The 17,261-nt window shown below is 32.2% G+C and overlaps 1 protein-coding gene across 1 annotated transcript in view; it reads left to right on the top strand.

The window, feature by feature from the left end:
* Positions 1-17,261, top strand: part of LOC119599707 (dmX-like protein 2) — a 107,238-nt gene that overhangs the window by 55,034 nt on the left and 34,943 nt on the right. Inside the window, exons 8-9 of the mRNA XM_037949601.1 lie at positions 6,930-7,056; positions 9,677-9,909. Of these exons, the coding sequence (XP_037805529.1) occupies positions 6,930-7,056; positions 9,677-9,909 (360 nt within the window). The remainder of the gene's footprint in view (positions 1-6,929; positions 7,057-9,676; positions 9,910-17,261) is intronic.

Genomic DNA, 17,261 nt, shown 5'->3' with positions numbered 1-17,261 from the left:
CCTCAGCTCTTCTACACAAGTAATTTGGATCCTTTCCCTTTAAAAGTATTACGACATCGTCTGCATAACAGACAGGTCTAAGTCCTTTCTCAGTTAGGGTCCTTAGGAGGCTATTAATCGTGGTAACCCAGAGTAAAGGTGACAAAATGCCACCCTGTGGTATACCGCCAAATACCTTTTTCCTGATAGTTATATCGTATATATCGCAGCTTATCCATCTGTTCCTTAGCATGTAGTTGATCCAGTTACGGAGCACCCGGTCAACATAAAACTGGTCTAGGGATTGGATAAGGGTATCAGTGTGCACGTTATTGAAAGCGCCTTCGATGTCAATGCATACCGCCAGTGTATACAGTTTGCTATCGAAAGATTCACCTATGTAGTGGACAACTTCATTTAAAGCGGTTTCCACCGATCGTCCCTTTACATAAGCATGCTGCTTATATTTAAGGTCTTTGTATGGTATGCTGCTTTTAACCATGCTATCGACTATCCGTTCCAAGGTTTTAAGTAGGAAGGACGTAAGACTTATCGGTCGATAGGACTTAGGTGTCGCATAGCTAGGTTTCCCTGGTTTGGGTATAAATATTACCCTTGCAGCCTGCCATTTATCTGGGGTATATGCCAATTTTAAGCATGCAGTGAATATCTGTGACAGATGTACGGAAACCAGTCCCGCCTCCATCTGCAAAAGTGCCGGGAAAATTCCATCCGGCCCTGCAGCTTTATAGGGAGCAAAGCTCTTGATAACTAGCTTGGACATTAAAGAATAGCAACGAAATTCGACATAAACATCTTCTTCAAAATGATAGAAAGAAATGAAATTCGACATAAATAAGTTTTATAGGAACTTAATTCTAACTGTCTAATTTTTTGGCAGTTAATGTCATTAATATCATAGAACATTAACGGCCATAACGGTCTTAAAAATACCAGTATAGCGATAAAATTCATCATGAACTAGTTTTATGGGATCTAAAATCTTTTTGTAAAATTTTATGAGCATCGAGCCATATTGGATTAAAGCCTTCATATTCGCATTGATATTCGACGTAACAAGTTTTATTGAATGCAAAATCTTTGTAGAATTTTAGGTGGATCGGTCCAAAATTTACCAAAAGTAAATTTACAGGCGGGTGAGTGATTTCCTCCTCGCTTTTAGGATTTGACTCCTCAACATTGCTAGTACTTGCTAATGATGCTTTGGGTACTGTCTTAGGTGTTTTAGTGTCCTTGTCGGGGCCGGTTTTGACAGCCCTTTCAATCGGCACCTTCCAAATTTTGGAAAGGGCAACTACACTTTCTTCTGGCGAGTTAATGGTAAATTCCTCGATTTTAGGATTTGACTCATCAACGTTATCAGTAGTGGATACTGATGCTGTGGTCTTAGGTTTTTTAGTGTCCTTTTCGAGGCTTGTTGTAACAGCCCTTCCAATCGGCACCTTCCCAATTTTAAATATGACAGATTTAGAGGCGAAGTAAGCCCTTCCTTTATTCTTAGCAAGACTAGCCATGGATTTCTGGTCGATACCTATTACAAATAAAGTTCCCTCAGGTTCTTCTTTCCTGTAAAAGACATCCCATATTTCCACGGCCAGCTCAGCATTTTGACCTCCAAGAATTCCCAGTATACGTTCATTAGCCAGTTTACTGCCCCATTCTTTTATGTAGACAGTGGACTTTAGAAGCACCGGAAGCTCGCTCTTCTTTGCCAGTCCCAGCCTAGCGCCGTCCCAGGGAGGAGGGATACTTTCCACCAAGTTCTTTAGGGTGCTAACACATTGGTGAGATGCCAACCTCATCAACATCACGCCCATGCTGAACTCGCAGCTCTCGTTTTCTATTGGTTGTTTGCCCTTTGAAGCGATTGCATGGTCCACTATCTTATTGTTGACCAGGTCTTCTATTTTACTCTGTTGGTCTTTTGGAATTTTGCCTGTCGGATTACCGGCATCAACTGCATAGCAGAGATCGTCCCGGTGCCTACTTCTGGCAACTTTGGCGTAAGATGGCGGCTCTTTTCCTTTTCCTCCGTCTAGCTTCTCCTTCCTCGTTTTTTCGGGGCTTCTTTTGAGATTCCCTTACCTTCGAGGTTGATTTCGCCGACGTGTTCGTCTTCGGAATATCTGGCTTGGCGTCGTCACCCTTACTCGCAGGATTCTCACTTGAGACTCCTTTGAGTGAAGTATGGCTTGGCTTCGACTGTGTATTAGAAGACGGGGAGCTCTTTTTCTTCTTAGGTTTATTCTCAGTTGTCAACTCCTCGGGAGACCTGATCCTTTTTGCCTCAGATCTTGTGAGAGAGTGCGATTTTTCCTTTGGAGTGTCGTGGGATTGACTAACTATGATTTCCTGAAGCATCTTTTTCAACTTCCTCCTCTGTGCTCCAGAAAGTCTTTTCTTAGTAATAGGTAGTTTAGCTATGCTATCACTGACCTCTTTCACCATTTGCTCTACTTCATCCTTTTTGGGATTTGCTATAATGGTATTATTATTATCATCTGAGGATTCAGAGTCGGAACCCTCACCTATATTTAAAGGCTGAGGTAGCTTAGAGCTCTCTCCGAGTACATCCTTCTCTTTCACACCTATATTTTTGTCAGCGGCATGCTGTACACTTGACGCATTGTCCGCCACGGAGGCCAAGGTACCCACCTCCGTAGTAGTATTTTTCTCACGACGACACGTGACTCGCGAGTAGATCAACACTTGCCGCCGGTACTGGGTTATTTAGGCCCTGCACAGTAACTTTTATCTTTTTATTTTTATTTTCCATATTTGTTTTTTCCAGTTTTTTGGTCCGCGGGGAATATAATATTCCCAGGTAGTGGACAATCTGCCCTCCCTCAGCTTAAGTGAAATTAAAGCTGGGAGAGAACAGATGGTCCATCACCACCCCCTATCCGCCACCCGGGGACGCGCTCGGTAGGAAAAAACTGGAAAACTCCCCCGAGAAATCTGATATTAATACAAAGTATTGTGCACATGAATACATCATAAAACTTATAATGTCTAAAAAATAACGAAAATGATACCAAAATATGAAATAATATGTGGACACTTGAACCTGAATGCAATTTGCAATACAAACCTTCAAATTTCTTTACACATTGTATACAATTTTCATGTTGTTATTAAAAAAAACATTTTTTCATAATTTCATTTTTTTTTTTTTTTTGAAAAATTATTTTATTTTTGTTTATTTTTTAGGGTTAACACCAAACACCTTATTGCTATATGAAAAAATATTTAAAATTTCAGAAATGAAATACGTAGGCAATAATGTTCTGTTACGATAGAAAAAGCTCATTTCATTTTAGACATTTTTAAATGAAAACTTTCAAATGAATATAAAAACCTAATTTTAAACTTGATCGTAATCAGGGTACACTAATCAGGTATATGCATTTTGTTATTGTACTAGTATGAGCTTAATGTTAAAATCAACTGAAATAAATAAAAACAAACAAACAATTTTTAATGTTTATTTTTAAAATGAAGAAAAAATATTTTATTTTAACAAAATAATTTATGATTATTGTTATGAAAAAAATACATACATACATATCCATACTTTCCGCTTTAGAAAGCGAAGGGAAGAAAGGGCTAAAACCAAAATGTATGTATGTAAGAAGAGCAGGTGTTGTTTTAGATGATGTTGGAGCCGAATATTCTCTCGACACTGAAACCCACTACACCGACTGTTGCAGCACCAATGAATTTGGCAGCTGAGGTTTTGTTCTGAGTGACCAAAGTTTGGCCTTGGCTGATAAATACGCTGCTCAATGGTCACAAGTTAACCTTGGGGACATTAACGATAGCGGAGCTGGTAATGGGGACAATGAATGTCAGCTGAAATAATGTCATGGGTGACATGGTAAAGGTTGTGTTTTCAGTGTTGAAAATTTGGCTTTAGCTCATGGTATTGATTTGTGGATGTAAGGCGTCTGGGGTTGAGTTCTGGATATTATCAATGTACTTAAGGTTAGGGAGTTCTTGAGTGTCTTGCTGTAAGGAGTCTGGGGTTGTGTTCTCAATTGAAAAAAATTGTCTTTGAATTAATCCTTGAAGCCAATAAGAGTGGACCTTATAATGTATACAATAGGGAGACAATTGATAGAAGGATTAGTTATTGAAATGCAATCCACATTTATTTACCTACATACATATGTATGTATTAACTAAAAGCGAAAATAATTTGTTTTTTCCTAATTTTTTATTTCTAATTAATTTTTTGTGACGTCACTTCAAATAAATAATAACAATAACAAACTTTGACAGAAAGCCCATACAACAATAAATTATCAGCTGTTCGATTGCATAAACCTGTTTATTGTATCATGATCGTAATAAAATGAAATGTGCGTGTGAGAACTAAATTGTTTTAGAAAAACAGGCTGTAAGTCCTAAAAATAAACAAACACAATTATTTTTATATACATAGTACGCACACGTGACAAGTCCTCTTTACAAAATTTTACATAAGAAACAAAAAACTTTATAACTTTTCTTGTTTTTCATTATTTTCAAAATCTGCAAACGCAGTTGTCTTCCTTGATTTCTTATTTTTCAATACCAGTTATGAAACAATTTTAAAATAATGCCGTTAAATGCTTGGCACATTTAATTTTTTTTAATTCTATTTTTTTCGGACTTAATAGTACATATTCTTAAAACTAGTTCCGTATATTTTGAGGATAATTTTATATAATTTAACATGAATGTTTTGTTGTGTTCTACAGACAAAGTGCATACACTTTGGTAAATGTCGGTCCACGATTTCCCATAGACTCAAATTTCATTCAATTTTTTGTTTTGCATAAAATTTTCTCGAATTAATTCAAAAATGAATGATTCATTTACAGCTCTTATAGACAGTAAATTAACAGTGCAAAACTTAAGTAGTTTAACTGCTTTGGCTCCATCGATATACGATTTTTCATTTTTACAGAAGGAACACACCATTATTACTAGACCCAGCAAAAAAAAAAAAATTGAAGTTGTTCAAGAAGAAAGGATATTTTCATGATTTCTTTAGTACGTATTATATTTAATGCGTTTTAATTACACGCCTAAATTCTAACAAATTTGTCATAAGTGAAGGCATGAAAAAATGTACCCAATTCACTCATTTCCACTATAGTAATTGTAATATTTGACTATAATTTGGTATTCTCTTAGGCTTTAACGAAAACGTGCATTTCATACAATAAATATTAAAAATAACATTAATTTTTTTAAAATTAGTAATATTACATAACTCTATTTTAACATAAATAAGAGAAGGAAAAACCAAGTTGACTGACTACTTAACGGATTTTAAAACAAAATGGGTATTTTTACTCTGCATGAATTTTAATCCAATTCAAAATCAGTTAATTAGGTTTTATCTTATTTAATTTTTATAAATATCACGCAGAAAATAATTTAAATATTTATAATTAAATCGAAATAACATTATTAATGCATTTTTAAACAAATGTAGTGCACAAATGAAAATGCGCTTTAGAATCATCGAATGTTCATTGGTGGTAAGCACTCGTTTTAATGCCGAACTATTTTTCCAAATACGAAGCCGTGCACGCCAGTTCATTATCAGTTGAACCCATGCATTTACTACTTTTTTGGCACATCTTTTTTTGCTGGGGACTTCCTGTTTTTGGCATAATCGCCAAATATTAAACCGTTCATTTTTTCATCAATTATTCACATGTACGTTGATCATAGAAGACTATTGCTGTGTTATAGTTTCGGCTATACTATTTTTTACTAATTTTCTTGCTCGCCTACTAGAAATTTCAAAAAAGAAAAAATAGACTATTCATACCTTAGGCCGGCTATACTATTTTTTACTAATTTTCTGGCTCGCCTACTAGAAATTTCAAAAAAGAAAAAATAGACTATTCATACCTTAGCCCATATAGTAGGGATATAGGCGAACATGAAGGGGTTGTCAAACAAAATTTGTTATTCTCTTCACACAGACGAGTTCTGAGAGAATAAAACACACTTGAGAGAACTAAACGTACTCACAAAACTTCAAATTTTCTTCGCGAAATTGCGAGGATATTAGCACTTAATAGTTTTACTTATCACTTAAACTTAATATTTATTATTTTTTGCCACACTTTTAATGTATTTAAAAATCCGAAAATAATTTATATTTTACAAACGAAAAAAAAAATATTTTTTATTCTTTGACATTTTATTTTATTTAAAACTGAAAAAAGAAAAGTTGTAATTTTTCGTAAGAAATATTTTAGATTTAAAATTTGTTTATTTTTGGAAGTATACCTATTTAAAAACATTCTGAGATATTTGAAAGTTATTATGGGGAATGTAAGTTAATACTGGATTTGTAAAATCATAAAAATGCATCTAATATTCTATTCGGTCATGTTTGCAAAAAATATGTAATGAAATATTAAAAATAGCTAAAGAGAATTAAAAAATCTTTAAAATAAGTTAATTTAGAAAAAAATATAATTCTAAAAACGTAGATTATGTTAAAAACATTAAGATGTCCATCCCTGCTTTAACATACATGTGACAACACAACCTCGTTCAATGAACGCTCAATCGAGACTGGATGAGTTTTTAATACGTGTGAGTACTTTGTTGTAAATTTAGTAACGGCCTAAAAGCACGCGTGCATAGGAAATGCCTTGCTCTGCTTTAATGACATTTTTCTATTTTTAAATAACTTTTAAACGAAACAAAAGTTTTTAAAATTAAACTAAATTCAGATAGTAGAGGTATGCTTGTTTCTTATCTAAATTAAAATTTAATTTTTATTTATCTAATATTCGTGAAAACATGAATTTTTGTTTTACATATATTTCGTAATTCTTATAGTGTAAAAAAATATTTAAATTTATAAATTGATGTTAATTTATTTATGTTTGTACATCTGCTTTTATTTATTTTAGGAAAAAGACATGCCAACATCATATATTTTATCAGAAAAACCGACTCTTCATGAAATTCTAATGCATGAAAAACATGATTTTGAAGTTAAAGTTATGAGAGCTGCTAAAAGGAAGCGCTGGTTGAAAGGTAATATATTAATTGTACTATTTTTTAAGATACTAAAAATTATTAATTAAAATACATATTGATGTATTTATTATTATCATAGTTGAAAAATAATTGGCCAAATTATACTTTTCTAAAGGATTGAGATGCATTTCAACATTTTTAGGTGAAAATATCTCGAAGAAGATGGCATACAACATTTTATAAATAAAGTTCTATTGGCGCCGTTATAACATCTCAACAATGACCAAAATGACGTTATTCAAATTTCTGAACATGATATCTTAAATCCCAGATGTGATAGAGAGAATCTCAAATTCGGATTCAGCGCAGCTCAATTCATTAGAAAACTATAACTTTGTCTCATTTTTTCGATTTTTTTTTTTCAAATTTTGTCGGCCTACATGAACCAATAGAATTTTATGTTTTTATGTATTTTTCTACCCTTGAAATGTACAAATAAACATTAATAAAATAGGAGGTGGTACACATACATATTTTTAGCTTAGTACATAAACGTGCCGGAAAAAATGATTTCTTTCAATTGTTTAATTGTGATAAATTTTACACGGTAGATTATAGCTAACACTTCAAACCATGCAATTTAAATCATATTTTGATTATTGCTTAACCTTCCCAATAAACACTGATTCAAACCTGTGAACATTTTTGAAACATGATAATTTGAAAAAACGTTTAATAAAATATAATGTGTGATATTTATATTTCGTCACCTAAAACGCAAACGGCCCAATCTAACATTTTTAAAATTTTACAGGAGAAGCAAAAAACTATTCAAATTGAAAAGTTTGTTTCTATCAACGCGATTTATTTGTAGTAAATAAACAAATTATTTAATAGTGAAACCTATCATTTGTTATCATGGTTGACAGTGGCGTATATAAAAATGGATAAATTGGACTTTTTGCCTTCAATATTCAAATGTTTTTGTAGATAGGGCCTTTTGTTTTTTGTCAATAAAATCGATTATGTTGGACGTAGGAGTCCAATTTTTGGTGTGGACATTTGTTTTGATGCAATACAAAATTAACAATAAAATCGATTTTGAATTTTTGGTTAGTTAGGGCCGTTTGCGTTTCAGGTGACGTAATCGAATCGTTTCAGGTGAGAAGTAATCGAAGATATAAATGAATAATATGATAAAATTAATGTATGAATGACTTATTTTCAGTTGATGCAAAAAATATATGAATTTTGCAAAAGTTAGCATTATAATTAGGGTTTGAAAAATGCATGAAAATACTAATACTTGAAATACGTTTGAAAATTTTTTCAGTTTCAAGCTTACTTCAAGCCTTGTTTTAAATTTGAAATACATTTGAAAAATATGTTTGATTTCTAACTGCCTTTTTGTTTGAGATGGCACTAATTTTCCATTTGAAAACAAAAATGTTCAAATTTGTTCTCAAAGGCTATGTATGATATTTAAATATGTTTTCAAATACATATATATTTACCATTTATTATCATTTCAAAGGTTTCTGTTTATTGGGTTGTTATTGTTTATAGGTTAGGTTAGGTAGGCAGGTCGTCCTCGCGATGTCATCACTGGGGAAACACTTGGGTCCAGTATTGTGATACCTGAAACGAGAGAAAACGGTCGGCGTATTAGTACACTTCGACCTAATCACTCTGGTTTCCTACACCGAACCAGATTGTCGCACGAATATAGGAATCTATCTTTCGGATATTAACATCCGATAGATCCGCTAAGTCATGCAGAAAATAGCTACCTAGCAGGCCCATTCTGTGATCAGCTCGGGCGGGACAATGACAGAGGAAGTGAGTTATACTCTCTTCTTCCTCTTCATCCTGGCAGCTCCTGCAGAAGTCGTTACTGGGTAAGTTCAGTCTTCTTGCATGGAGTCCGAAAGGCCAGTGGCCAGTTACCACTGCCGTTAAGTTCCGTAGATTAACTCTCGGAATGTAGAAAAGGGCCTGGGATCTTTGTGGGTTGTAAGATGGCCACATGATCCTTGCCTGTCTACAGGTGGCTTCAGTCGACCATCTGCATTGCGCAAGCTCATATAGTTTTTCACGTATCGAGCGTTTGCTGGTTGAAAGCGGTATACTGTTTATACATATTTTTATGCCGTTTTAAGGTTTTTAAATTTGATTTTAGACACTTTACTTTTAAATAAAGTCTATGATTCTTCCTTAAAGTTTTTCTTTGTGAATTAGCACGTGTTTTAAAAGTAGTAAGTAATCATTCGATGTGGTTATCGAGATTTTTTGCGGGTTAATTTTTTGGATAAATTAAGTGATTAAAAAAACTAAAAAAAGCTATACAAACCCAAATTTTGAAAAACCATCAGTAGTAAGTATCACAAAATTTCATCTGCTACTTCATACTACTTTAGTAACTAGAGCATTTTTAGTGAATTCGTCCATTACAAATGCTGAACTTATCCATATAATTTTACGGACATATTATCAATAATACAAAAATCACATAGATGAGGGAAGTGTAAGAAATTTATAAAAAAAATCAATGACAACTCTGGTACAATATGGCACAATCGCAACATATACGAACACTTTTGTATAGTTTTTGTCACATTTCAAGTGTAAATTTTCTATTCCTAATAATCATTAATGTTTGTTCATATTTTATTTTTAGCTAATGAAACACTTCTACGAACATTGTTAAGTTATTGTTCTTTACATGGTGCTAGTGGTGGAGGATTAGCTTCAGTTCGAATGGAACTGGTACTTCTTCTTCAAGAGCTTCAACAAGAAAAAACTCAACAACAGCTTTTAAGTCCTTTACCATTCCCAACTACGCTTCCATTACTCAGCGCATGTGTAGCAGGAAATAAGACTGTTATCGCAGATCCCATTAAATATTTACAGGTAAGTTATAATTTAACGACAAATTAAGTAATCATTCTTTTTAAGATAGAATTTCACACTAATTTATTAAAAAGTTCATGTAATTTTTTTGTGTTTGTCAGTTTAGAATAATTTTTAGTCGATTATGCCATGTCCTATTAATTCATATACTCCCTTACAACCGGACACCCCCAATAGTGTAGCTCATAATTACGTTAAATATACATACTAGTATCTCTGAAAAATAGTCATAATTAAGTTGTTTATGCCTCCACAATTTCTCCATCACATCAGGTTATTATATCCTATCCCGATTGCAAACTTTTCGCTTTTAAAAACCAAACATATCCTTACAAATGAAAACACAGTTAAAAATGGGGAAAGAGATGTAGAAAAGTCACTACACACAACATATTCGAAGTACTTCAAATTTTGATGAAAAACCAATGAAATTTACATAAGCGTTTCATTGAAAGAATGTGGTTTATTTTTGACATATAAACATCGTATTTTTACAGCTTCTAAAGATAAGATTAGATGTAGTTCAAAGTTGTCAAAAATGAATAACATCCCTCCAATGACACGCTAATGTAAAATTCAGAGGTTTTTCACCTGAATTTGAAGCACTTCGGGTTACTAGTTGTGATGAAAATTCTACATCTTTTTCCACACTTCTTTTGCTAAAACTTGATGAACTTCGATTATGTTATTTGTTGTGACTTTTCTACATCTCCTTCCACAGTCTTAACTGGGTTTTTATTTTTAAAGAAATATTTGGTTTATAGAAGCAAAAAATTGAAATCGCATTTTTAAATGTGATTAAGATGTTGTTTGTAAAGTATGACATCAATTATTCAATCATACTTGCTTTGATTGCGTTAGTAAATTTTTATTACCTTTCCACACTAAGTGGAAATGGAAATGACTGTGACATTTATACGCATGAACGTTCGTTCTGTGATTATACAAACCATTGTACACTAAGTTTGATTCGATGTTGTAAACATATGTTTTTTTGTTATGTATTTACCCAGCAAAAAAGTAAGGAAAAAGAAGTAGAATTTTCACCACGAATAACATACTTGAAGTACTTCCAATTTTGGTGGAAAACCTATGAATTTTACTTTAGCGTGTCATTGAAGGGATGTTGTTCATTTTTGACAACTTTGAACTACATCTAATCTTATTCATAGATGCAGTAAAAATCCGATATTTGGATGTCAAAAATAAACCACATTCTTTCAATGACACGCTTATGTAAATTTCATTGGTTTTTCACCAAGATTTGATGTACTTCGAATATGTTATTTGTAGTGACTTTTCAACATCTCTTTCCTCACTTTTAACTCGGTTTTTATTTGTAAGGAAATATTTGGTTTATAAAAGCGAAAAATATGCAATCGCATTTTTAGATGTGATTAAGATGTCGTTTGTAAAGTAGTTTTAAGTTTTTTTAATCTTTATCTTTTACACTGCATATAAATAAATGTTAAAAGACAATGAGCAACTCTTGAATCTCTCTCATTCACTCGATTATTTATACCCTACACCACTATTGTGGACAGTGTATTATGCGTTTGTGTTGATGTTTTATAATGCACAAAATATTGGTGCTACACCCACCTTAAAGTATACCGATACAGAATAATTTTCTGAGTCGATTAAGACATGCCCGTCTGTCCATGTAAAACTTGTTTCATGGAATTTTCAAGATATTTGATAAAATTTGGACCATACGTGTTTTTCGGCACAAGGACGATGCCTATTGAAAATGGTTGAAATCGGTCCATTATTTCACTTAGCCCCCATACAACCATACAACCTGACAGGCATAACTGACCATACCGATTTTTGTAATGATCAACCGTCGTTTGACCCTAGCCCCCATACAAACCCACTCTTTAAAAAATATCTTAAACGTGCAAAAATTGACTTATAAACATTAGTATCACGATAAAATTCAGAATAACTAACCATTATATAAAAATAAATCCCTAACTCCTATATAAAGCCTCTTTTAGAAATTTTGTTTTTCATCAGAGATGGGGGTAGTGCACTAATTTTTAACTATCACTAATTACACTGTAAATAAAAATTCAACTTTCAAAATGACACAGAAAAACGCCGAAACACGTAAACTTAATTTTGGGCCATGGAATCATATGACATACTTCGTTTTGAAAAGTTAGGTCAAAATTGGGAGATTTTGCATCTTGAAGTTTATACTGCCTCTAAAGTAATTTTTGATTTTATTACCTTGTAAAAAAATATAAAAAAATTCTTGCATTGAAACGATGTTATAAAGTTGAAACAAGAGTCCACCCGTAGCAATTGTGATATTAAGTTTTACAGAAAAGGTCCTGCTAAAGGACTTCAAGGTTTAAAGGACATACAATTTTGAGAGATGTATTTTAATATTTATATTTCTTTTCTTATATCAAGATTTGTTATGTTTTAGTTTACCTGGACATCAAAAAATTTTAAATTGACTTTTGTTGGAATTCTATTGTCAAAAATGGCGAATTCATTTAAATAAAACTCAGATGAGCATAACAACATTTAGCTTATTTATAATGTACATTTCTCATTTCTTCCGCGGAAGTAATTAAAAAATAGCTGTTATAAGCTTTAAGTCCATCATGAACTAAATGTCGTAGATGTTCCATCGGTGTATACATTCCGCATACAAAACAAAATTTGTTAATGTGTTCTTTATATATCTTACGATCCTTGTCGTTCATTTTTTAATGTGTTCAAATATAAATCAATTGATATTTTTGCAAATTTACTTTTTTAATTGTCACCAGATATAGAAAATTGCGAAACCACTTTTTCAAAATTTTTATTTTTTTCATGGCCAATTCCGTTTTAAAGAAAACACTATATTAAAACCAAATATCTAAATTTATAAATGGTAATGCAAAAATTCATTTATAACATAAAATCTTCAGATCTATGTAAACAAACAAAACAATATAACCCACAAATCATATTTATGATTTATTATATGCAAAAGGGCATAATAAAATTAAAACTCCCAACATCAATAAACACATATTTACAAATACGTGTGCCAATACATTCCCAATTATATTGTTTTTTAAATTTCAATTTAATAAAGAGTTTTGATATTGTGGACCATTTCCAATCAAAAAAATATTTTTTAATTTTTTGATTGTTATAACCTTTTGCATTTCAGGTGACGATATAAATGACAATTTGGCTTTATTCAATACTGAACGATTTTTTTCTAGTATATATCGACTTGTATATGTCTGAAATTTTTTTTTAATATTTATAAGGTAATAAAACCAAAAATTACTCAGTGACAGTACAAAATTCAAAATGCAAAATCTGCCGATTTTGACCTAACTTTTCAAAACGGAGTACGCCATCTGATTCTATGGCCCAAAATTAAGTTTAGGTGTCTAGGCGTTTTTCTGTGTCATTTTGACATACTTACAGTGTTATTAGTGGTAGTTCAAAATTATTCACTACTTTTATTTATGTTTAGTGATGAATTGAAAAATATAAGCCTCATTCAATAATAGTGATAGTGATATTTAAATTTTTTAACTAAAAATATTTTAAAAGTCGTTAAAATATTTGTTTTTACAGCCTAGTGAAATAATTTTTTCTACACTAAATTATTAGTTCAAAAAATATTCCTGCACTATTTTTTTCAACAGAGAAATGTTTCACTCATTTGAAAGTTTAAGTTAATAGGACAGTCTAGAAATGGTTTAAGTCAACCAAAAACTCATTGGACGAATATTATTAATGAGTAAAACGTTCATAATTTACAAAGGTTCCAAGCTATTGCCTAAAAAACATCCAGTAACCACATCATTTTGGCAACTGGCAACGCAGATGACGTGGCAATCGAGGTACAAAATTAACCAATTAATTTAATTCTCCGAGGAGAGTTCACCATTCCGCTAAAGAAAAAATCGTTATACTTGAGCAGAAGAAGGCAAAAGTTTTGGAATTTAGGTGTTTCAACCATTTCTTTTTAAAGCATGAGATGTTGTTGGGGTAACTGCATATGTAGGGTCTATCATAGTGCCATCGCTAACAAAATCTGTATTTTCCATTTTAATAGATGTACCTTTTAAAAAAATTAATCATTTATTGTCTTACAAATTCTTTCATTTTCATAAAAATAAATAGTGCAAAGAAAATTATTGAAGCCTTTTGTTAGTGACTGAGTTATATAGTTAAACAAATAAAATTATCACTAAAAAATATTAGTGCTAAAAATATAAGCTTCACTACCACTAAGCTCCTGAAAATTAGTGAAAAATATATTTTTGGAAGTAATATTTAGTGCTAGTTAAATATTGATTTAACTAATAATTTAGTGCACTACCCCCATCTCTGTTTTTCATCAATAAATTGCTTAAATATATCTGAAAATTCAACATAAAGTTTCTTTATGAAAAATAAATAATTTTTAAAATATACTCATGAGCAGAGATGGGGGTAGTGCACTAAATATTTAGTTAAATCAATATTTCACTAGCACTAAATATTATTTCAAAAAATATATTTTTCACTAATTTTCATCAGCTTAGTGGTAGTGAAGCTTATATTTTTAGCACTAATATTTTTTAGTGATAATTTTATTTTCTTAACTATAACTCAATTGAGTGATAGTGTAGAAAAAAGCACTACACTCAAATAGTTAAAAATTTGAACAGTCACTAACAAAAGGCTGCAATAATTTTCTTTGCACTAATTTTTTAAATTAAAATTAAAGAATTTGTAAGACAATAAATGATTCAATTTTTTCAAAGTAGGTTTAGGTTAAGAAGGGTTATACACCGTAAAAACGGTGTATATCCACTCGGAGACCATAAGGTCCATTGTGATTCCCTTCAAGAAGTGAAGATTCAAAACAGAGAAGACAAAAAACGCTACAACAACACAAGAATGAAAGAAAATAGGTAAAAAGGATATATGAATAGATAATTAAATACAGATAAATAAATAATCATATATAATAAAGAAAATCTATGTTCCCCTATAAAGTCCAGTCAAAGAAGTGACTAATTCCCTTGACAAAATCTAGTAGGTTGCGAGGGTTAAGTCCCGCAATTTCCCCCAGTTCGCCATGGAACCTATTCCCTAGCCATTTCAGCCTGAGGTTTTGTATCCTAGGACATTGGCAGATAATATGCTCGATCGTCTCTACTTCCTCCTCATCTTCGCATAACATGCAATAGTCCGGTATACTACTGTCCCACTTACTGACAAAGGTTCTAACTGAGCAGTGTCCAGTTAGAAACCCTATCAGAACCCTTAGACTGCGTCTTTTCAGTCCTATAAGTATTTTGGTAGCACCCATATCAAGTTTTGGCCACAGGGCCTGATATCTTGCAATCCAAAATACTATTCCAGGACTGGTTAATGATATCACGTATTCTTTCGAATATCATCCTGTTATAGTGACAAATGGGTGGTTTTACCATCCTTACCCTGTCATCTATATTAAGATTCGAACTTAATCTAGCTAGTTCGTCCGCAACCTCATTACCATGCACATTACAGTGCCCTGGCACCCAACACAATCTAATGACAAACAGTCTCATAATGACCCTAAGGGCATTTCTACAATCTACAACTAGGCGCAATCAACATAAATTGTCACAACCGACCCCGGATCGATATGATTCCTTATCAGTTCCGTCGCTTTCCAGATCGCTAGGATCTCTGCTTGGAGGACACTACATTCGTCAGGGAGTCGGAAAGACCGTTTTATGTTGATATCAGCGATATAGACACCGGCACCCGTGCCGGTATCCATCTTGAACCCGTCACTGAAAACTGCACACCCACCAAACAGTCTATCGGATACATGTCAGGTGTTTCCCCGAAGTCTAGGGTCATGATATCATAATCCGTAATTGCGCGAAGGGAATTACCTTGATCAAGCAGACCTACTTCGTACAAAATTTTTGTATGATTGTCGCGCGAAGGTTTCACTAACGAAGACTTAGTAGATTCCTAGCCGCCACACCCGCCTGTCTATAGGTGACAGGTTTTCAAAATAACATCTATTAAAATGGAAAATACAGATTTTGATAGCGATGACACTATCTTTTTAACTAATAATTTAGTGTAGAAAAAAATATTTCACTAGGCTGTAAAAACAAATATATTAACTATTTATAAAATATTTTTAGTTAAAAAATAAAAGTAGTGAATAATTTTGAACTACCACTAATTATTAGTGATAGTTAAAAATTAGTGCACTACCCCCATCTCTGCTCATGAGTATGGATACTTGTTTTTTACATAAAACTTATTATTTTAAAAAAAGTAGCTTATTCATTAGAATAAGACAATAATAATTCTATATATTAACAATTCGAAATTGTTAGAATGTACGAGGAAAAATTTTAATCGAAATGGAAAGTCTCAATAAAGATATAATCTAAAAACTATTCTATATGCGGTTTGAGTTTTTTTACTAACACAATCAAAAAAATATATGTACGTTTGAGAGAGCCAATTTGACGTGACGCCACAGCACTTTACCAATCATTGAAAAAATTGCTCTTTTATAAAAAAAGTACCAAATATTGCAACTGTTACTCAGATGCATGCATCTGAGAGAAATTGTGTTAATGTAAATTTGTATACCCTACATTATTATAATGGGGAGGGTATTAAGCGTTTGTGCTGATGTTTTTAAAGATTAAGCCGTGTTTGTCCGTCTGGATGTTCATTAGGGTGTCCCGTGGACCACTATTTTTGGAGGAATGCCTCTCAAACGACGCGTTTTAAATACGAGAATAATAGCAACTTTTGCACTTTTAGTTGGAAGACCCAAATAAGCTATTCCATACCATGTGTCTATGGCGTCTACATGATTTACTTACATAGCTCTTCAATATTCAGTACATATTTAGATTCCTACACCAGAGAGCCCAAATTAAATTAAAAATCGTATGGTATCGTCAGTATAAAAAAGTAATTGTTTCAAAGTGTTAAGGGTTATTTACAAGGAAAATATGGCTAAAATTTTGCTATTAAATAAATAGTTTTGCTTTTTATTGAATAGGAATTGTAATACATATACACAAAATTAACGTTCCAAAAAAATTAAAATACAAAAATTCAAATCTTCGGATTTATTGTATATATCCTCGTATCAACCTAACCTACATACTAATCTCAGTATTGTGTGGTATTTATTATTATGAAATTATTGTAACTTCGGACGATTTCCAAGATTGTTTCATTGTATGATAACTACATGACCTGCAACAAATTCGGAGTTTGAGCATTTTAATACCCTTCATCTTAGTTAGAAGGTTATATATTTCATTCCGTTTATAATTTCTACGATATAATTATCCGGTCCTATA

This window comes from Lucilia sericata, unplaced genomic scaffold (genome assembly GCF_015586225.1).
Source record: "Lucilia sericata isolate MDLA Ls3-8-SP2 unplaced genomic scaffold, ASM1558622v1 Contig000085F_arrow, whole genome shotgun sequence".
NCBI classification, from domain to species: Eukaryota; Metazoa; Arthropoda; class Insecta; order Diptera; family Calliphoridae; genus Lucilia; species Lucilia sericata.
This window is presented reverse-complemented; position numbering and strand designations above follow the sequence as displayed.